A 24,974-nucleotide genomic window follows, 5' to 3' on the forward strand; every position below is an offset into this window, starting at 1 on the left:
CAAATTTTTAATTAAAAATATATTTAAAGACTAAAATTAATGAATAGCAATTCCTTTTATGAAATAATTTCTAGAATTCCTAGTTTAACAAGAGTTATTCTTATTCAATTCAAATAAACTAACAATGAATAAGTACTTGTGATTGTTTATATGAAGACCATACAAATTTAAATATAAAATAATTATCTAATAGTAATGTAGCTTTAGCTTTAAAAGTGTTAAAATTAGTTAATATTCTTAGAAACAGCTAACCAGTATTTTACTTCTATCAAAAAAAAAAAAAAAAATAGTTTTTAATAACAAATTGTAAATTGTGAATTGTGAATTTAATAGTTTAGCTAAATTAAAATATAAATGCACTATTGGAGAACTATAGATATATTGCTAATTGAAAATGATAGTTATAATTAAAATAAAGTTTTAGGCAAATCGTAAAAGGAAATTAGATTTGATTCCTTACAGTAAAATTAAATGTTCAAACTTAATCTTTATCACATTTTTTTTTTTAGTTGAATATATTTTTTGATTTATCAGCTATTTTTTGGTGTAAATTTAAGAAAAAATTTGGAGGAGGGGCTAAATTAACTTTTTCCGTTCCAAATTATTTTTCTATAAAAATAATTATAATTTTCTTAAAATGTTGGGAACTAATTAAGCACTCCTAAGACTATGATTTCTACCTATGAGGCTATTAATTACGTTTTATAATCACTCCTTATAAATTATAAGGGTTTTAACATTATTTTTTAAATAACAACATACATATTTAACTAAATTATAAAATTGGAAATAGTCTAATTAAGAAAATGACTGGTCGATAACAAGTTTTGGACCAGTCATTAAGGTTATTCTCATTTTTTACCAAGGCCAAAGGAAGACTGTAGCCGAAGAACTCATAATAAAATTAACAACAAACGCGATTTACCTATTTATTTTGCGAGTAGTCGGAATTTTTGTTATTATAAACCGAAATGATATTACTCTGTATATAAAATCTTAGAACTTGAGTTTCTTTTTAGATGAGACATTGACATAAATATTACCAAAAACTTGGGAGACTAAACTATAAATCAATTCATAAGCTTCATAAAATAAGGTTTTTCTCTTGTAAAAAATATTTTCTAAAAAAATTGAACGTTACTGAAATTATAAGAGATTGAATTCATTTAAGTATCCACATCTGATTTATGCTTATAAAATGATTTTTGGAAAAATATATAAAAATACCTTCAATCATATACTATATTAAAATATAAAATATGTAAATATTTTCATTATAAATGTTATTTTATGTTTGTAAATAAACTACAATAAAATTTATTTTTAGATTTTGTAAGCTTATAATATTTAAAACTATAATTGCATATTAATATTACTCATAACGCTATCATATTAAATTACTTGTTATACAAAAGAGTACATTATTTAAAAATTGAAGTAAACTGGAAACGATGTTATAAAATAAAAATGCATCAGGAGGATCATCCTTCGAAAACTTAATTTTAACATAAGATACCGTAAATAATGTCAAAAAAAATACCATATTGTATTACTAGTTTTATGGAAATATAACGCCAAGGAAAAAACATTCGTAGACAAGAGAGCCATTTTAAAATAACGGCTGTGACATTAAGTAAAATATATATTTTACAGTGATGTCACGTAAAGGACTTAAAGTGTTATTGCAGACGACGTAAGACAGTCGTCTGTTACCTAAATGGAAACGTTTCTCAGTTGGCGTTCAAAACAACTAGATCTATATAAAAATGAAAATTTAGGAGTACTTTAAAAAAACGTGCATTTGGATATGCATTTTTTTATCGTAAATGAAATTATTTGCTTTATTATCAATTTTTTACACAGTAATTAGAAAACTTTTGGAAGCATAAAAATTTAATGCTGGTTTTAAGTACTTGTAAAGTTTTACAGTAAAATAATCAACGTTTTGTGGACTGAGTAGCACCACGTAGATGTGTTTATAGCTCTCATTAAGAATCATCTCATGTTAAAAGCAAAACATCACGTACACGTCAATTAGTTAGTCAAAATAAAAAACAATTACTAAGTTTACATAGATAGATACATACATAAATTTAAATTTTTCTTTTTTTCAGTTGTAATTGCGATAAACTTAATTTTCTATAAAAATGCTGACATACACTATAAGAAATAACCCAAAAATATTCATACGCTAATATGATATTTGTAATATATACTTTAATTTTACATACAAGTAGCCTAATTTTGACATAATGTATCAAAAAATCGTATACAAATATAACATTTTTATCACTACATAACAAAAATATCCCTTAGATTATTTGCATTAAAAACTTTCAGCACATGTATATGAAAATTTGGACATTTTTTTATGAGTATATCTAAATTAAGACTATATAGTAAGACCAGTTATAATGTATGGTTCTCGGTGTTGGACGATTGAGATGAGAATAGAGCAGAGATTGAGCGTAGCAGAGATGAAAATGCTTAGATGGATGAGTGGATAAGATAGGATAAGTAGCGAACACATAAGAGGAAGTATAGGTGTAGCTTCAATCGTGGATAAGATGAGTGATAATAGACTTAGATGATTTGGTCACGTTATGAGGAAAGAGGAATCGGAAGCTGTAAGAACAGTTATGGAAATGAATGTTGAAAGAAGAAGAGGTAGAGAAAAACCAAAAAAGAGATGGATCGACGTTATTGAATGCGATAAAAGGGCGGCTTATGTGTGCGTAGATGACGTGGAAGATCGTGTTAAGTGGAAGTTTAGGATAAGGGTGGTCGGGGTACAGTCGAGGAAAAAGAAGACGAAAAAATATGGTGAAACAATTGATTTATTATATTATATATAAAGAACGATATTATATAATAGTATAAAAATATAATATTGTAGCATGGAAAGTTTTGTATTATTTCTTACATTGTATTGACCACATGAAGACTTAGAGTGCATTAACTAAAATATATTTTAAGTTTCGTAAATTAAAATCTGCATAAAAAAAACATAAAAACAGAAATAATTTTTCATGTAATATCGTAAATATACAATACTCTCTTAAAATTAATTATAATTAATTTAAGAAACATTTTTAACAAATAATATCCAATATAAACAATTAATGTGACTTATAAATATCAATTTATTAATATTTTTTACTGATTAGATGAATTCGTTAAATTCTCTTAGTCACATAATTTATTTTAATATTTTTGGTTCAAACAATCATTAAAATAAGTTTTGCATGCATTTATTTTATTTATGCCTTGAATATTCAGGTCTCATTAAAAAAATGCATTGAACGTTTATAAAAGAAATAAGTTTCAACTGTCAGTAAAGTATTAAATCAATCATTTATTTAAGTAAATAGTAAGTCCTTCTCGTGAATAATAGAAATATTTTAGACAAATCGTTGTTTCATTATATTAAATGGTTGCCCTATTTATAAAGTTAAACAAATCAACTGCCTGGTTTTAAAATAGTAAGAAATATAAACTAACCTAATAATCTGTTTCATTAATATCTAAGCTCTCAATGATTATAAGCAAGTAAGTTACTTCTTGATTAAGAAAAATAAAACGATTCTTTGTAATGATAAGGATAAGGATATTGCTTAGATACATTTTCATCATAAAAAACAAGCATTTTTCAATAAAATATTATCCCGTAACTAATACAATGCGGTGTCACAGATAGCTACATCTTTTTAATATACTTTTACTATTTTTTATTATACTTATCAATTACAATATTGATAATATTACAAGAAAGTTACATATTCTATATGTGGAGGTATTATTTATATGATAAACAAATATAGTTATCAAATGAAGCGATGTGTTATAACGCATTATGCCAGTAACGTTATATTTATTAACTGTACCAGTGTTACGGTTTAAATTAACTATATATTTATTGGAATATTTATAAAAATTATAGTAATATTTGACCATTGTTTTAATATTTTATGTATCTTATAAGACAAAGAATTTTCTTATCAAGAAATCACTTAACAAAAAAAAAAAAATTAAATTTTTTTTTTAATTACCAATAAAATTAAATTATAAATAACAAAGGGATTTTAAATAAAAGATTACATGCTTGAACTGTTAGAGAGTAACGAACACAAACATTTGTCACACCGTTAAGTTTTATATTACTTTTAAAATATAAAACGTAGAAACTTGAGACATCCAAAAATCAAAGAAATTCCTTTGAAAAAACTTATAAAAGTATTTCCTTTTATATCCATAAAAGCTTATAACGGATTATTTAATTAGTCATGATTCAATTTTTCTTAAAAATAATTTTTACAGAAAGATGTTGGCCACGTCTAATTTGATTGTTAATTTATCAATTGTTATTATAATATAATAACAATAATATTTTTATAGTATTATTATACTATACTTATTTAATAACCTACTTTATATTTTTAAAAAGGGGATTTGTTTAAAATATTAATATAGAAAAACAGAAATTCAATAATATTTCAATGATTTAGCATAGACATTTTTATGACAATAACAGATTCATTCAATAAACTAAAATATTAAATTAATAACTTGGAAGTAATAAAAATAATAAATTTCAGTTTACTATAAGATAAGATATAATAGAGCAAATATTAAGATAAGCAATATTGGATGATGTTAGTTTGCTATTAAAAATTAAGAAAGTTCAAATTTAAAAACAACATAATATTTTTTTACATTTATAACATTTGTAATGGGAAAAAGAGTATACAAAAACAAAAAGAACATAGGAGGAGAATCGAGGATCCGGTGGAGGAAATTGAAAGGGGAAATTGAAAAAGTTTTTAAAAACTGTAAAAGAGATGACGGTGTGGAATGTCGAAGGAGATATAAATAATAGAAAAGATTTGCTAATTGTGTAAAGAATACTGCAAAGAAGATTGTTGGTGAAAGTATAAATGAAATGCTAGGAAACAATGAAATTTGGTGGTGGGATGAAGACGTTCAGAAAATCATAGAGTAAGAAAAAACAGTTCAAAGTATGGCAAAAGAGCTAAAGGAGAGAAAAATTGATGGAATATAAACGCTTGTGCGAAGAAGCTAAGTATGCGGTAAGTAAGGCAAAGTTTAAGAAATATGATAAGGATAGGTATGATAGGATAGAAATAAAAGAATGTAAAAAAAAAAAAGTCTATAGACTTGCAAAAGTAAGAGAAAAACAGTCTAAAGATTATCACAATTTAAGGTGTATAAAAAGTAATGATAAGAGGATGCTTGTGAAATTAAAAAAAAGTGAAAAATTACTAAATGAGGAGTATTTTTTTTTATACCACGTAATTGGTATAAAAGTGAGAAAAATGAAAAAGACATTTGTACATACAATAATTTTTAAAAATATTTAGCTAAAAGTAAGTATTTTTTAATTTTTAGTGAATTTATATGTGATTTACAATATAAAAAATTGAAAAATGAGATTTAAATTGGTACTTGAATCTTCTCTCACTTAGATGTCAGTAAATATATAACTTACTAAGTAAAAAAAATAAGAAGAAAATTGTAAATAGTGGGTTAGCAAAGAAAACAGTAAATAAATGTATTCAATGTAATGATAACTACATTTGTGATAACTGAAAAAAAAGATAATTTAATATCAAAATAATAATAAAAATTTTATTTAAAATATCAAGAAAAATTTAATGATATCAAATTAAACTTGTTAATCTTTGTGTTATTTATTTCTGAATAATTGAAAACACATTTCAAAAATCAAATGACAAATTGTTTTAATTTCTAAAAAAAAATATAATTATAAATATGTTTGGTATACAGGAATAAATAGGTCATTTAAACAATTAAAATTATATGTTATTTCCCAGTAATATTTGATAAAAATAAGACTACACTAATAGTGCAATTTAACAAACAAAATAAATACGAAAGCAAGAGTTTGAAAATTCTATGACATAAACTGAAAATAGAAGATTTTCATTTAAGATTGACATTTCTTAAAATGAATACCTTATCCTTGTTTTTGTAAGTCAGCAAACGAGTAAAATCTAACAAAAGATTCATAGGGTATCCTTTTATAAAAGGTAATGAAAAATGTTCAGTGAAATTCTGAATCCAAAATAGAGTTGTTATTAAAAGTTATATAGAATGACAACATACGTTATTATGGACAAATAACATAATAACATACGTCATTACTATGCTTTTCAATGTATTACGATGATTGATTTGAATGTTTTTTAACTACAGCAACTGTTTGCACATAGAAGATAAGTTGTCGGAACAAATCATTATTTTTTGAACTTATATTAAGTAGCATAAACTTTAATTTAACATTTTTTTGAAGCTCGGAGTTATTCCGAAACATTTTCAAAACTTTAATTGAAAAAGTTGAATTTTTGTGCAGAAGTTGCTATTTTGAAACCCCGCGGTGAGCAGGTCAAATTTTTAAATAACTTATACTAAATAAAAGCAAAATGCTTAGGGTAATTACAAAAAAAAAAATGATTTTGTTTTGTTCATATTTAAAAAAGTTATGAGTTTAAAGAAAAAAAAATTTTTAAAAAAGTTGAAATTTACTTATTTTAAAAATCAAAGTTTTTTTAGATATATCCCCTATTTAATGGGAATGAGAGAATTTTTTCAATATTCAAAGTCAATGTTTTCAACTAGACACGACTTAGATCTTTTGACGTAACGTTGAAAGAAATCAGTCCAATTTCAGCTTAAAAAAAACACATCATAGTAAAATTAATACCTTCTCCGCTTCGCATCGAAGCTAAAAAGTGGCGACAAGTATATATAAAAAATAACCCATCATAATAAAATTAATATCTTCTTAGTTTCGCATTGAAGCTAAATTACTATGAATGTTAACATTTTTATTCTTAAACATAATATAAATTCGATATTATATCATGGCTAATGTTAATTTTTTTTTTATTACTCACCCATTTTCCGTTAATGGCTTTCATGGAACCCAATAATAATTTTAATTCTTTCACGGTAATACTAAAACTTGCTAAGACTCCAAGCATATCAATTAAGAGGTCTGAAAATATAAACAAAATTAGTTTAGAATATGTTTCAAGATAATTGAACAAAGTACAAATAATTATAATTTGATTTTAAAGAGAAATTTATTATTTTTGAAGCTTATTACACTTCAATAATTTTTCTTATTAAAATAAGAAAATAAATTATAAACAATTATAATTTAACTCTGTAAAACTTTAAATTGATGATAAAAGAAACATTTAACAAATTATTTCTATGATCAGAAAAAGTAGTTTAAGGGATATTTAAAGAAGCTTTAATCTCATTTTAAATTTAAAAAATATATATTTAACAGTTATCACCTTCTTAGGCAACGTTTAGCGTGTTTATCAATGTATTTTTTTTTGAAATGTTGAAATAACCATTTTTAGTCGATTTCTTACAAAAAATTTGATTGGACAATGATAATTTAAGGAAATGTACTTACATACATACAGTGGACATCAAAAACGGATGGAGTATACATACATCAATATGGTCTACACTCAACCGTTCTACATATCCACTCAATAAAATAAAAAGAAATCAACGAAATGATAATTGAAACAAGAGTTATAAGGCTTAACACCTATAATATATTTGAACAAATTATTAGCATGATAATATAATTATTTCTATAACATATGTATTGTTATATAATATTAATTTAATATTAACATTAGAAAGGAAAGATTTCGGGATTGAATAAGTAAAATCAAAGTAAAAGTTTTGTTTCCCTTTGAAAATCTAACATGAAAGAAAATCCTTAGTTTTCAAGAGAAATTTTTTTGTTAAAATACACCGAGCAGTCAAGTCGTTTGCAGTTAATTCTTCAGATTTAAGCAGATAACAAACAAAACAAACTTCAATGTTAATGATGAATAAAAGACGTACTTACCAACTATAACTAATTGAGATTATATAATTTTCTTATAGTGTTTAAAATTTATTTATTTTAAGGTAATAACTTCCATTTAGTTAATATACATGAAACTCGAATATATTTATAATTATTAGATCAATTTTAATGAAATAAACATTCTTAATATAACGTCAAAAAAACTTTAAACAATTGTAATGTTTTTGATCTACAAATTTTAATATAATTCATACTTTGATATATAAAAAAAAAACAATTACTTAATTAAGGTTTGAATAAATTTATTAAACCAAAAATTATGTGCTAAGTTGTTAAAATTAAAAAAAATATTTTAATTAAATTAATTTTAACTTTTAAAGTCGACATATCCAAATTAACCGACTGCTAGATCATTTAATAATTTCAAATAAAATATAGGGTTGTAATGGAACACTTTAATAGACTAGTAATTACACCTTTGAGACTTCGGTTTAACTAATCAAAACTTTCATAGTATTTAACTTATGTATTTGTTTAACAAACTCAATCTTTAGAACAGTAATAAACATGACATTAGTACATTTCAAGCAATTGTAACTAGTTAATTTAAAAGTGACTAAATCACAATATACATTGTTTGTATTTTAAAATAGACTTTTTTAACAGAAAATTTTATTTTTTACTTTTATTTACGAGAAAATAATTTGACAAAATTTGGTCATTTATTTACTAAAAATGAATGATAATAGTTATTATTTAAGTAAAAAAGAATTAATTTACAGCTTAAAACTTCTTAAGTTTTGCAGTTATTATCAAAACTTAACAAACCATATTTATTTTACAAGTAATGTGTATCAGATAAAATAATTTAAAACATCTTAGTATTATCTTGTTTATAAATCACACGGAGAAATAATTAGCATAAAGTATGGTATTCTGATAGAACTGCTCGCGAGTTATGACTTAAATGTCTTTATTTGACATCAGTTAATTTATTGTCTATCTAACTCAATAGCATAGCAAAAGTTTGAAATTTGGGTTAAGTTTATACACCTAAAATACACTATTTTATGAAAGTCAAAATTAACAGAGACGACCAAAGTCTCTGTTGAGACCAAAGGACGTGTCTCAATATTGTCACATAATTTCTAATGAATATTTACACAGAAGGTGATTTTATAAGAGTACAAATTTGTATGTATGGATTATTACCTGCGACAACGGTATCAGCCTTTGCAAGCCTGTTTACGACAAGTTCGATTAATCCAACATCCGTACAAGCCTGAAGATTTCTTACGGACTTTCGCAGTATAGCAATAAATACACTCCATATTTCGGCCTGTAACAACAAAAAATAATAAAATAAATAAAAAACTTTAATACCATAGTACAATAATACTATAGTAGCTTTTCATTTATGTTAGACGTATTGCCATAAGAAACACAACCTAACCGAGGTGTATACAGAAAGAATATTTCAATTATTATTATTGCAAAATAGAGACTCATCTCATGAATAGGTAAAAACGAAAAAAATTATATATATATAAAAATGATTTTTAAGTACATACTCAAAACGTATCCCTTCTCATACACAGATATTTGATGGAGGAATATCAATTCATTTTTATTCGTGCAAATGCACACGAGGGTCGATTACTATTTTCAATAATTTGCTTCTTTACTAGATATCAGTTCTACTACCGCCATCAATGGATACATGTAAATAACATATTGTGTATATACGGTCTGTTTTTGGGGTTCGGTATTTTATTTTACTTTTTTGTATGAAAAGAGAAATATTAATTTCAAGCTTTGCGCGTTTACTGCGAAAAAAAGGAAGAAAAATACATACATGCATAATATGAAATAGCACGCCTAAGTATGGCATATATATATATATATACACACACATATTTATACATAGTCTCGAGGGAGGGTTCTGCTACAGACGGCGGAAACGACCACCACTGCTACCGTCCTACCATTAAAAAACGTGTGAACTTTTATGGAACACAAACTTGTCTCATTTAAATAATACGGCCCTTAACCTAGGAAAGCAGGGAACCGTTTGGGTAGAATCCGGAAGTATTACAAGCTTAGAAATCCGAAAAGTGGATTACACTACGCCTGTTCTCGTGATTTCGAATTATTATTATCTTTAACACATTTTCATTAGCCAAACAATGTATAGATTTAAAAGGTCTTTATGTATATCTCCCAACTAATTTTACATTTAGAGTACTCAGAATTGATATTCAATGTGTACAGTACGCTTCATTTCCATAATGATTTTAATTAAAAACAAAACCTATACCTTTTTAGCATCGCATCGAAGCTAAAAACATTTTTAGAAGAACAACATTATTAATTTTTTCGTTTATATTTAAGCGTTTTTTTTTTCTATAATATTACGTCAAAAACTTCATTTGAAGTGTTTTAATATCGTTATGTTGGTTTTTTTCAGCAAGTTCATACAATTGTCCCTAAAAAAATTAACTTATTAATTACGTATATTATACACAGAATTAATAAGATTATAAATACACACAGAGTTTAAAATGTGTAATTAGTCAATATAGTTTCAAGTGAACAGTTATTTAAACAAATAATTTCGAATAAATAATTCTATTTAACTAGATTTATTACGAAATACCACAGATTTGTGCAGGAAGGTAATCGATGAAAACATTTAGTATGTTATTCAGATTAAATATCCCTAACCATACTAAATTCCCAGTCATTATAAGTTGCTTCAAATGAGACGGAACATTGAAACTGTCATTGTCACTCGAGAAATTATATGTATATATTTATTTTACCCTAGTAACGTTTCCCGAGTTATAATTTAATTACCACTGACACTCTCTATCTACAGAGCAAACGCTGAGCGCAATGGAATGAGATAACAATATTAAATCTTATACTGGAAAACGCTTACAAAATTACTGAATAAAATCCCTTAAACAAAGACAATTTTTAATGTCTTGTCTGGTCTTACTAGAAGCAAAGTCACAAATCAGCTAAAAATAGAACATGAGATCATCATCCATTTTTTGTTTCAAATAGATTAAGATTTGTCACATGGTCTGACAATTATTTTTACTTTGCAATAACTTTTAACAAGTATCTTTTAGCTACTTTAGTATTATAATTTTTTTTATTGAAGCGATATAAAGTAATTAAGTTATAGAGAAACTGTTTAGGCGAGCGATGGAGTAAAATTATAATGACATATAAAAATATTGAATATTTAGGTATATTTTATTGAACAGAATGATTAAAAGGGAGCGAGAAAATAGCGATTGACATATTATAATGAGTTTTCAATTGGTTAATTAAATAAATTTCTAAGTAATGAAAACTGAACGTTCCCGACAGGCTTTGTTTTGTTAAGTGGAATGCAAAATATGTGAGTAAATTAAACAAAGTTTTTGGCATGCTTAATTTATGATGTACGCGTACTTTGTCAATAATAATTTCAAGTTTTATTCTTTGATTAAATTATTTAAATAAAATTCTCAATGGTTAAATTTAAATTATAAAATAATAAAAAAAGAACATACAAATAAAAATTATCATTCTAAATTAAAAAGCTTATTAATAAATTACATAAATAATGTTCTTATTCTATAATAAAACGTTTATTAAATATTTTTAAAAGTTTTGCGGTAATATAATTAAGCGAAATCTTTTAAGTATAAAAACTGCATAATATCTAAGATAACACCATTATAACACAATATTATATTATTTACTCTGATTATAATACAAGTAATTTTCTCTTTTTGAATTTATATATTTATGTAAAACTGAAAACCTAGAAATCGATACATACAAGAAAAATATACTGATTTATTTTTTATATAATACTAGCACATAATTAAACTTGTGCAACTTTCTTTTCATAAAATTTCTGCAATGTGTGTACTGAAGATTATTATTTTATTCGCCAAAATTTAAATTCATATAAACAAATTGTTTGTTTTGTCGTGAACATTAATAATACTCCATTTGACTAAAGAGAACGACAAATCCAATGTAAAAGCAGAGTATTTGTAAATTCTTTTGCAACGTTTGTACAATAAAATACATAAATAACACATTTAAAATTAATTTTGCTAACTGTTGACACTAAGAATTTATATTTCTATTTAAATAAACAAAGAAAAACAATTTTTTATTTTATTTTTTGGCTTACGTAAGGGTAAACCAAAATGTACTTGATAATTTTTACAATAATGATTTAATAAAGTAAAATTAAAACTATATTAAAAATATTATTAATTTAAAAAACTAAAAAATATTAAAAATATTAAGCTCAAANTATATATATATATATATATATATATATATATAGATATAGATATAGATATAGATATATAATAAAAAAAATATTTTATAATAAAAAATAGCATACTTTGTAGCAAAAAAAAAAAAGAATTATTCTCTTTGTAAATCTAAAATTATAACAACGCCTTGAATTTGCGGTTTCCATTTTGATAGTAATTTTAACAAAGCTGATTAATCGAAATTTACTAATATAAACATTTAAAACAATCATTTTAATAACCGTCAACCGGTTTTATAGAACTGTATACATACATAACAGTTAATAACTTGGTTTGTAATCAAATCCTATTTTATTAAAATAATACAATTGATTTTACGTTTTACAATCAACGTCTATCAAAAAGTTTTCGACAGACGAAATGAATTTTTACAATATCCATCATGTAACCGTAATTTTAAGTTTGGAAAGTATATTTTTATTTTTATTTTTACTGAGGATGACAGATATCAATGGTTTTTACAAAATGATTATTGTAAGCAACAGTCAACAGAGTGATTATTTAACTATGATTCGCGCAATATCTTTTAATATATGAAACATAATATAATTATTTTCTTTACAACAGTTAATAAATAAAGTAAAAAAATATATATTTTTTAAAAATTATAGAACATAAGACACTATTTACTTCTGAAAAGTAAAAATTATAACCTGTTTCATATTTTTGATGATATTATGTTAGTTGCAGTTGAATAATCACCCTACATAATTTCGAAGTAATTTTAATTAGAAATTGAGGTAATTATAAAAAAGAAATTTGCTTTTTAGCATACTATATTGTGAGACCAATTAATTATCGTTTTATATTTAATAAACCCGGAATGTAAATTAAATAAAACGAAAAATTATAAACAATAATATAATTGTTTTGTAAATACGAGTATTATTCATCATAAAAACAGAATTTAAAAAAATCATGATTTATTAATACGAAAGTTTCCGTTTTTATTTTTTATGATACAGCAATTATTTATAACAGGTCGGCTGAACTTGACTTTTGTTTGTTTAAACAGTTTTATTTAGTAGTTTTATTAGTCCAAATAAATTTTTTGAATTACAAGTTATTATAGTTATATTATTAAACTAAATGTTTTTATTTTTACAAAATACAATTGTGAAACTAATAGCTCATACTTTAAGATAAAAACTACTGTCACGTTCGTGATTTAGTACACTATTCAACGTAAATAAAACTATATTAAAACAAATTATTAAGTACAAAATTGGTAAGTATGCAGTCTTCTTGTTTTGCTAAAATTAAATTAAAAATATTTCAAGATATATTGTTTCTTTTTTTTCCTAGTTTACAAATTTATTAAAAATATAGTAAAAATTATTTTTTAAAAATATTTTTCGATACACTTTTTAATAAATAAGTGATAAATAAATATTTCATTTATTTTTTATAGTTTTTATTTAGTTTTCAGTTATTAGGGTGTTAGATAACTGCATAAATACACAATTATTTTCCATTATCACACATATTTAAATACAAATCTTATCTTAACTATAAAAAAACGGTAGCACAGTGGGGTCGCGGCATAGTAGAGACATTGCATAGTAGGGTCCAGTATAGATTTAATCTGACAGTGATTAAAATCACTATCATAAGAAACGCTTCGATGCAAATCTGTAGATAGTGTTTAATTTTAAAAAATTGATGGATAATTGCAAAAGCAACATCAACTTCTATTAAAATAAAATACAAAACCCATAATTATCATACAAAAATAGTATATTTTTCAATATGGTAGCCATTTGCGTATAGAAGATAGATCGTCGGGACAAATTTTTTTTTTTCATTTTATAGTACATAAAATAAGCTTTAATTTTATATATGTTTAAAGGACGCAGTATTTCCGGAACATTTTCAAAAATTAAGTTGAAAAAGTTAGTTTTTGTAAAAAAGTTACTATTTTAAATCCTCCCAGTGAGCAGAATAAGTGTTAGATTTTCAAAAAAAATTATATCAAATGAAAGGGAAATATCTAAGGTTTCAATACAAAAAAATATTATTTTTATTTGTTCATTTTTGAAAAAGTTATGGCAGTTTTAAGTACAAAAAACATCCCGATAAAATGTAATTTTTATCGCAAACATTACATTTTTTTTTAAATTTTCGACAGCCATTTGCACATAGAAGATAAGATGTCGGGACAAATTTTTTTTTTTCATTTGATAGTATATAACATAACCTTTGATTTGATATATGTTTAAAGGACGCAGTATTTCCGGAACATTTTCAAAAGTTCAGTTGAAAAAGATCTATGTTTTTTACAATATTTTAAGTTTTGAACGCCCCCTATATAAGGGGAAATTGTCCAATTTTAATAAAAAGTATGTCAAATGAAAGATGTACTTATAATGTATTTAGAAAAAAAAAATTTGTGCTGATATATACATTTTTCAAAAAGTTATAGCATTTTTAAGTTGAAAATTTAAAATCGAAAATCGAAAATTTTAACACAAAAATAGTGTTTTTTTAACTACGGCAGCCGTTTAAATGTAGAAAAAAAAGTGTCGGGACAAATTTTTTTTTTTCATTTTGTAGTACATAAAATAAGCTTTAATTTGATATATGTTTAAAGGACGCAGTATTTCCGGAACATTTTCAAAAATTAAGTTGAAAAAGATCTATGTTTTTTACAATATTTTAAGTTTTGAACGCCCCCTATATAAGGGGAAATTGTCCAATTTTAATAAAAAGTATGTCAAATGAAAGATGTACTTATAATGTATTTAGAAAAAAAAAATTTGTGCTGATATATACATTTTTCAAAAAGTTATAGCATTTTTAAGTTGAAAATTTAAAATCGAAAATCGAAAATTTTAACACAAAAATAGTGTTTTTTTAACTACGGCAGCCGTTTAAATGTAGAAAAAAAAGTGTCGGGACAAATTTTTTTTTTTCATTTTGTAGTACATAAAATAAGCTTTAATTTGATATATGTTTAAAGGACGCAGTATTTCCGGAACATTTTCAAAAATTAAGTTGAAAAAATTAATTTTTGTAAAAAAGTTGCCATTTTAAATCCCCCCCAATGAGCAGGTTAAGTGATAGATTTTCAAAAAAATGATATCAAATGAAAGGTAAATATCTAAGGTTTTAGTATAAAAAAAAATTATGTTGATTTGTTGATTTTTCAAAAAGTTATGGAAGTTTTAAGAAAAAAAAGTGAAAAAATTTCGAAAATTAGCGATTTTTAAATTTGTAATTTTTTTGGATATTTCCCCCATTTGCGGGGAACGAGGGAATTTTTTTCAATTTTTAAGGGTAATGTCTTCAACTAGATACGATTTGTGATCTTTTGACGTATTTTTGAAAGAAATCGGTCCAGTGAGAGCTGAGAAAAAGTGGCAACAGATATAAAAAAAAAAAAAAACACATCATAGTAAAATTAATACCTTCTCCGCTTCGCATCGAAGCTAAAATCAATATACTCGTACTTATAATTGTAAAAAAAATACATTATTCATTCTTCAAATAACTACTACCGAGTTTATTAATTAAATTATACTCTTTGATTTTAGAGATAAAAATACAATGAAGGGAAACTTTTTTTTTTAAATAATAATTTATGGCTTAAGAATCAGTCTAAATATAATAAAGCAATATAAACATTTAATTCTTTTGGTGACTTTAACATTACATTCAATTTAACATTTTCTATTTCGTATTTTTAAAATAATTAATCCGACATTATACATATTATGTATTTGTAACAATAAATATTTAAAAAAAAAAAAAAATATCTTATAGTGAAATAAACATCTGATCAGTATTATAATATATGTAAGGAATTGTCAAAAAAAATGTTTAAAGCCCTAAAATTTACAATATTTACCTTAATTTAGATAAGGCACCGTTACTATAGATTAAGACGATTATCATTCGTTCAAAGGTCAAAAAACGAAGAAATATTATTAACAAAATGACATCAGGAAAATTATGTTTAGTAAATTAAGATGTTCCTGTTAAATAAAAATAATTAACATCATGAATAGTTGATGCATTTGATAGTTTTGCGATGAAATTCTATTAAAGACTTACTTAAGAACTTAGGTATTTATGATTTAAATGCAGCAATCTCAACAATTAAAATTTTTCGAAGATAAATTATAATTGGATTTTTTATTTTAAAAAAGTACATTACGAATTTAATACATAGAAAAATAATAAAATATTATAAGGCATGCTATTATCGTATTGTTCTTTCTACGTGATCTTAATGCCATATATATTTTACAACTATAGTTTTAATTATAATATCATATATGCTGTGCAAATATTCCCAAAGGCTCTTGAATTGTTAGTTATACTCAAATTGTTTTTTCTATGTTCCATTTCTTCTATAGCCGTTGCTTTATCAACGTGTTTCATTGCTATTTCAGAAGACACGTTTTTCATTTATTTTCTTTCGATCAACACATCCGTATAAATGCACACAAGTTAAATGCAATGGGCACTTAAGATTTCTAGATTTCCGCTTGGAGACCAAATATTAAAGTAGTAGAGAAAACAGAACGACAAAATAAATAAAAATAAAGCGTCTGAGAAAGTATTGCAATAAGAAATGTTTTAATGTTTAAATAAACGTTCAGAGCACTGATGTCCCACGAGTACATCAACAACTTTTTGCCAATTTTTTCTTTTGGTCCTTCCTAGTAGAGATGAAACCTTGCCACATCCGGTGTAAATAGTACTTCCGCATAGTTTGGTAGTATATCATACCGTGTCCACCGGAAACGTTACCGGTGCATTTCCAATCGGATAGTTTCCAAGTCCGGCCGTTTTACAATAAATATGCTTGTAAAATACTAGAAAATACTACACAGTGAACACCATACTTCAGATTTAAAACTTTGAACATAAAAATTAATCAAAATTATTAAAATCGTTTGAATATCACAAGGCGCGTTTATTTATTAAATGTTTAGAAAATTCTTTAAACATTTAATATTCATAAATACAGTCACATAGATGAATTCATATAGGCAGAGCAATAATAAATAAATTCTATTATACTATTGTTTAATCAGTTAATATTGCAAACATACATGAAGGATTCTTTCAAAATTCGAACTCACTTTTGAATTCAAATTCTTGCAAATAAACCATCGCATAGTAAAAAAGAAAAACAACCCACCAATACAACTTGTTTGACTTTCAAATTTCAAAAGTAACTACTGATGCAGAAACACAGTCAGTTTCATTGACATAATTAGGTTATACGCAGCCATAGCACAGTGTTACTTTATTTTGATTTTGCGTCCAGCCTTTGACAAACAAATCTACGTTTACTAAAAGAGAAAAAATTCACCAATGGTAATTTATGTGACTAATTAGCGACTGAAAATCAATACGCAGCGTTAATTAGAATTTTCATTAATATGACAAGACATTTCTAAAAATTTGAAAGCTATACAATTACTAGTTTTCTTATTTCGATTTTATTCATTAAACAGATTCTTCAACACAAAATCAGTTCGCAAATTAGATAACTCAGTCAACAACTCGTTCCCAATCATACTGCAAGTACGAATAAAAAGCGTTGTTATACTATAGTATTCTATTGATGAGACGTTTCCTTTCATTATGTAGAAACAATACGGCGTTCTAGACACGCAATTTAGCTACATTACTGTCGATAGCACAGTTTCTTAGTATTTATTACATTCACAAAATAAATGTTAAAACATCATTTCCGATGATTAGTACCAAACTAGATGTCGATTTAAATGAATTTCTAAACAAGCACATTTGTAAACCTAAAAAAAACAGAAGAGTTCTAAGCACTATGTCTTACATGACGATATTCACTTTCGCGCAGGTTGAAATCGTCAAAGTTTTTTAAAACTAAAAATATAGTAATTCTATTAATTTAAATTAAAAAATATTTAGCGAGAGAGCCGTAAAAAATACTAAAAAACACTTGTACGTATTTCGAGAANTTTTTTAAAACTAAAAATATAGTAATTCTATTAATTTAAATTAAAAAATATTTAGCGAGAGAGCCGTAAAAAATACTAAAAAAACACTTGTACGTATTTCGAGAGCAATGTTACCATCATTAACGTTGTATCAAATACATGTTAGTCCTAAGTGATCAATTTTTATCATATAAAAGTTTTACTAAACAAGAAATAACGAGATTTATAAATTCGCATAACATTAATTTTTTGGTTAATAATTTGAATTAATGTCTCGTTTAATACGTCTTATCATACTGGTATAAATTAACGATTTTAAAGTTTCATTTTTTTTTTTTTAACACGCATGGGATTGTATTGGACAGTTAACGTGTATTTTATGTAATAAAAATTTAATAAAATATTTAACAATGTCATGAATAATCAAGAAGAGAGAACGTTATCATAAAACGTGCCCGAATTAATAAAATTTCATTTGGAGAATATTTAATAAAATCTAAAAAAAAAATATTTTACGACCGAACAATTAAACAATTATCATCCATGATCGAATTCATTGAAAATAAAAATACAGTTTTTATTTTTCCAGAATTTTCGAAGTAAAATCAATACGTGGCATATCTAATATCAGGTCTAAAAGTTTTATGAAACTATAGATAAATAATGACAAAATTGAAATACTTTTATTTCTTTTGAGAATTTTGGACTTTGGAATGGAATTGACATTGGGATGGTCCTTAGGTTTTATGTTAGCACAAATAGTAATCATGAATAATACGTGACTACAAGATTGTTTGTCAGTAGAAATATAAAATTACTAACTGCGGCAAGAAACGTTTTGCCTAGATCCATTTATTAAGAAAAATAATTCTGAGGAACAAATATTCTTTTTTGAATTTTGTCTAAAATGAAAAATACATTTATTATTTCATACTGAATAAACATTTTTTTTGCTTTATTAATATATACACAATATGTTCCAAATAAATACAATGAGAGTATTAACTAAAAATAAAAATACACCATGAATACTATATAAAATAATTCATCTATTGATGACACTTTTCTGAATAGTAATAATTTAATAAACGTGATGAAAAAACTCATATTTTAGAATGTAACTCTTTCGTGCTTTTAATAGCTTCAACGCTAATTATATTGACTATATTTTAAGAAAACAATTAAAAATATTAAATAACATCAAAATATAAAATAAAGGATTATCCTACTTACCAATTTATTTTTCCTAAAACTAACATAATAAAAATAATTCATAATTTAATAATAAGACACAAGATTTATAGTAGTTTAATAGACTCGAAATAAAATGTTTGTAATTTGCATCAAATGAATTGATTGGTTCTTCTCGAGAGAATGCACTAAATGTGATTAACTTAATAAACATTGAACTAAAATTACAAATTCATAATGAAAAAATAACCTTAGTACGCAATTAGAATTTTATCTTATTCTTATGATAGAAACTATTTTAAAACCCGGTTTAAAAAAATAAACTCCAACAAATATAATATTTCCGTCAGTATTGCATTTAATGTTTGAACATATATATACACGTATTATACGTTCATATTTGTATAATAATACATTTTTATTACTTCATAAAATTTCACTGTGTTTTATACTGTCGTCTGTTAAAATATTTAATATAAATATCAAGTATAAAAATATGTGTACGTCAAACTATACACAGTGTAGTATAATATATACCGTAAGTAAAACAAAAGCACACATTTAGAAAATAATAATAACAAAGTACACTTTTGCAGCATAAAATTATGGAAATATTGCTTAACAAGTTATAGATTACTGAATAATTCATTGTTCATTTATGGATGCAACTTTATGGTAGCCTATAACTTGAGATTTTTAAGATGAAAATTTCTGCTGCATTTACAACAAACGAAAACTGTCATATAAGACATATCGTTAGCGGTCACTTTTCCCGATCTTGATTTCCGTTTACTGGAATCACGAGTATCTGAAAGAGCATTTCCGATATCGTTTTGTGAACACTGGTTGTTTAAATTGAATACCCGTCTCACGCAGCACTCAGTATTGTCTCCGGCACATTTTTTACTGATCTTTTCTTTCAAATCAACACCTTATTTTAGTGCTACTACCATGTAGTCATCAACAACACTGCCGCCATACACGTTCTATTTATTGTCGGAGTGACGGGGAAAATTCACGAATATTTTCAGTATATATTTATCATATTTATATCCACAGAGATTTCAGTAAAATAATTAATTAAAACTTTCGATTGATTTTTATAATACGATTCAAAGAACGAATAATTATAAAAACAAGTTTTTTTTATAATCAAAACGTTCATTTAAACTAATTAAGTTAATACAAACATGAAGTTATTTTCATCTCTGTATTAAGGATGTAAATAAGTTGATGTTTTTGTTAGTTTTCCGATTTCCAGCGCGTACATTCTAACAATGTACGCATGATTAGGTTGTAACAACAAGTCTTCATAAAATAACAACTAAAAGTAAATTAAAATTAACTATATTTTATTTCATTGATGATTTCAAAATCAAATTTTCAAGTGGATTTTTTATTGCTTAATAATAATAAAATAATATAGAAGGTTAACAACGAAATACAAGTAGATTATTCTGAAAAATATTTTCTGCGAATAACCATACTAAATTCGCGTTAAGATAAAAAAGTTCTAAAGTGATTTAATATTCTATGTCGAACGTCAATTTGCATGCATAATATTAAGTACTGTAACAATTCCGTAGTAAATTTTACTAAAATAATTTTATATTATATAATAACAGCACATGCAAAATATCGACTACTAAAAATTACACACGTCTCAATGAAAAATAACACTGTATTAGTAGAAATGTCAAATAATTATTATTTTTGCTCACAAATATAATGTAGCGCACAAAATATTATAAATTGTTTAATACTATATTATCTTTACATGTCTACTAATGATCCAATTCACACACACACATTTAAATTTATATATTTAAATAAACAGTCAAAGGAGAATTTTGTAGAAGACTCACAAAGTACAAAAATGAATAGTTTAGCCATAGAATTTTCATCTCCAATGTATTGTAAAAGAATAATCAAACAAAGAAATTTCGTTTATGCCCAGCTAACAATGCCCGTGTTTACTTGAAATATTTTTAAATAACGTTACATTATTCATGAAACATAAGTCAATTATACTGAAATAATGAATTTTTCAACATTAATAGCGATCGAAAAATCTCAAAATATGAGTTTTTTTTTTAATTAAAAATTATAATTTACAGCAAACAGACGTAAGTTTATGTATTTCTTTGAGCAGTTCATCACAATAAAAAAAAAAAATGGTAAAAAATATTCATTTAAATTTTAGGAAATATAATTTTAATATGAAATATTACAATAAACGTTTTAATGAAATGAAACTATTCTAAACATCTTTTGTCAAAAAAGAAAAACAACACTATTTTCAACAGCGATTTTAAATAAATATTTCTTGAGTTATAAACGCACAAGTATTAGACACATTTAAAAACGCAATCGATGAGAGCTCAGTAGTAATATTCGATTTACTTTCACAAATGCCGCTAACGATTCTTTGTAGACTTTTGAGTGGACAATGAGTACACGTGAAAAAAGCATTATAATTTATAAATAACGAATAAGGTTTTATACTATATACTTATTTCAAATGAAAGAGTAAAATAAAAGTTCTATTTTTACTGCCATCGGATAAAGACAGTAAAATCAATTTTCTTTGTAACCACTTCCAAAGCTGCAGTCAGCCTTAGATGAATCACAGACAAAGAATAAAGATACTCTAGTCTTCTTCGTTTTTTTTTCTTAAGTGACACCAAGTGGGAGGGTCTCTACTTAAAAAATCCTTCCCAATACTCTGTTCCCGTATATTTTTCCTACATTGCATGTATACTATATCATACATAACCACTTACTACTTTTTACTACTATTGGAGTGAGGTCATGATGAATTACAGTTGTCACATTTGTACTAAAAATACTGGTTTGCTTCTAAAATATCATTGGTTGTCACCGACAACGTTAAATTTCTACTGTAACAGACTCACAAAAAATAAATTTATCTTCTAAGCAAAATCAATTGATTCTAAAGATTCTACTAAAAATGTTTGGGAGAAAACGAAAAAAAAAATTTATACAACTATCTAGATCTATTTTTCATATACAGTGACACTTTCTAGTATCCACCCGAAATAAATAAATTGCATAACTGAAAAGTATACATAAAATTTACTTAGTTGCAAGCTGTGATAGATAGCAATATTAAAATATTTATGGAGTCAATGTTTGAAATTAATTCAAAATATAATTAAAAAACAATCAATTTTGTCATTTTAATACTCAATAAAAATTTAACGAATCAGATAGTGACAGAAATACTTTGAAAATAACCATAAATAGTTCGTGAAATGAGTTTTATTGATGTAATCAATAAAAGGAATACGGATAAATATTATGGAGCTTAAACAATTCATTAGGGACCACAAAGTAAAACAAAAACAATTTAATTGAATCCGCAATAGTAAATTAAATGAACGAATTAATCGCACAGAAAATCCTTAAAATTCTAAATGTCATTTAATTGGAATAGTCTTTATTATACACATAAACTCCCTTATATAATTTCAGTATTATAATATAACAATAATAATTTATAGTACTAATCTTTGCAAATTTTTACCTTCAAAAGTTAGAGAGTTTCTGATATGCTGACTTATATAAAACTCAATATTAATAAACCGTTAATTTTTAAAGATCATAATAAATTAATGCTTCATCCAGCACTGCATAAGTTTTAATTGTCTGTTTCTATCGCCTCAGATTAAAAAGGTAGTAAATAATAACTAATTTTCTAAACTTTTATTGGTGAAACTTTCTTATCCAGACTTTATAATGGAATTCTTTAAAAACTTTACTTATAAACATCAAAACTAAATAAGAAAAATACAGCTAACTTTTATCGTATCCTAATCTTAAATTAATTACATGAAATCAAAATAATTATAAAAAAAAACATGCTTACTAAAATTTTGTAAATTTAAAGTCAATAGAATACTGTACATCTATTAATAGCTAATTCGTTAACATTCTAAATTACATATAATTATATGTAATTTGATTGAATACGTTGGATCGTTAGAACCAGGCACGTAGCCAGAAAATGTTTATTGGAGAGGCCAACAATTTTGGGCCCTTGTATCATTTTCCATAATTTGTTTACCATGAAAAGCTTGTGGGGGTCCCTCCACTCCTTCTTAGACAGTATCCCATTCTATGAATCTTACAAGTTCAAAATTTGTGTTTATTTTTAGAAAATTGGTGGATTATTCCAAAAGTTACATGATCTGCTATTTCCTTATTAATATCCTGATTAAGATAAAGTATGTTGAATGAAAAAGAGATTATTAAAAAATATTATTTCTCATAAAAAAATTGTGCTGATCCATACATTTTTCAAAAAGTTATAGCATTATAAAGTTAAAAATGTAAAATACAAAATCGAGAATTTTTACACAAAAATAGCATTTGGTAGCCATTTTCATCATGAAGACAAAATTAACTCCGAAATTTTTTTAAATAAAATAGTACATTACGTTAGCTTTAATTTAAGATATAGATAAAAGTGTCAGACTTTCCGGAACATTTAAAAAATTTAAGTGAAAAAAGTTAATTTTTTGTGAAAAAGTTGTCATTTTAAATCCCCCCCGTGGGCAGGTAAAGGGTCAGATTTATAAAAAAAATATATCAAATGAAAAGTAACGATATCATACATCTTTATAAAAAAGTTATGGCAATTTTTGAGGGTAATGTCTTCGACTAGATACGATTTGTGATCTTTTGACGTATTACTGAAAGAAATGGGTTCAGTGAGAGCTGAGAAAAAGTGGTAACAGACACAAAAAAAAACACACCATAGTAAAAATAATACCTTCTCAGCTTTGCATCGAAGCTAATAAAATAATGATATGAACATAAGCTGATTTAATTTTTCAACTTTTAAGCTATTAAGAAAAAATAATTTATTCCTAAATACTAATAACAATTAAGTTATAAAAAATTTTAAAATAAATATAAATTATAAACAATGTAAAATTTATTTTATTTAATATTAAAAACAATTCCTGCCTGNCAATGTAAAATTTATTTTATTTAAAATTAAAAACAATTCCTGCCTGTTTTTAGTCATATTTTAATTACTATTATTTAGAGCACGCAAATAACAAATTAAAAAAAACAAATAAATTACCTATTGTAACTACCAAATTATAAAAAAAGAAACAAATTAAAAATAAGATTTATCAAAAAATTTTTCATAGAGTATACTCTATCGAATTTTGTAATCAATGCAGATACTTGGTAGTTTATCATTTGTTAAACCAGAGTTAAAAAAAATTTACCTACAACCACGTTTGGAGTAATTGCTATTCCGTTTATTATTACGTCTAGAACGTTATTTTTTTCAAATAACGTTTTCTATGAATATAAAAATGAAAATACAGCTATAATAATAACTGTATTACTCAATAGTAATCACAAATTAATAATAATTTCAATGTATATAAGGCCTAGCACGTTTTTGATAATTCGTAAAATAATTGAATTTTAAATTTGGGGGGGCCGGCTCTGGGCCACATTAAATTTAAGGGGCCCACCCTTGTCTACGTGCCTGGTTAGAACAAATCGTTTTTGTTTCCATGAGTTTCAAAGAAAAATCAACACGGCTACAATTAATCATAAAACAAACAGCGATAA

The 24,974-nt window shown here is 24.8% G+C and overlaps 1 protein-coding gene across 1 annotated transcript in view; it reads right to left on the reverse strand.

The window, feature by feature from the left end:
* Positions 1 to 24,974, reverse strand: part of LOC126895721 (neurobeachin) — a 154,682-nt gene that overhangs the window by 56,581 nt on the left and 73,127 nt on the right. Inside the window, exons 3-4 of the mRNA XM_050667917.1 lie at positions 9,092 to 9,218; positions 6,936 to 7,036 (exon numbers count right to left, since the gene is read on the reverse strand). Of these exons, the coding sequence (XP_050523874.1) occupies positions 6,936 to 7,036; positions 9,092 to 9,218 (228 nt within the window). The remainder of the gene's footprint in view (positions 1 to 6,935; positions 7,037 to 9,091; positions 9,219 to 24,974) is intronic.

Source organism: Daktulosphaira vitifoliae, unplaced genomic scaffold, assembly GCF_025091365.1.
Source record: "Daktulosphaira vitifoliae isolate Bord-2020 unplaced genomic scaffold, ASM2509136v1 Scaffold_1, whole genome shotgun sequence".
NCBI classification, from domain to species: Eukaryota; Metazoa; Arthropoda; class Insecta; order Hemiptera; family Phylloxeridae; genus Daktulosphaira; species Daktulosphaira vitifoliae.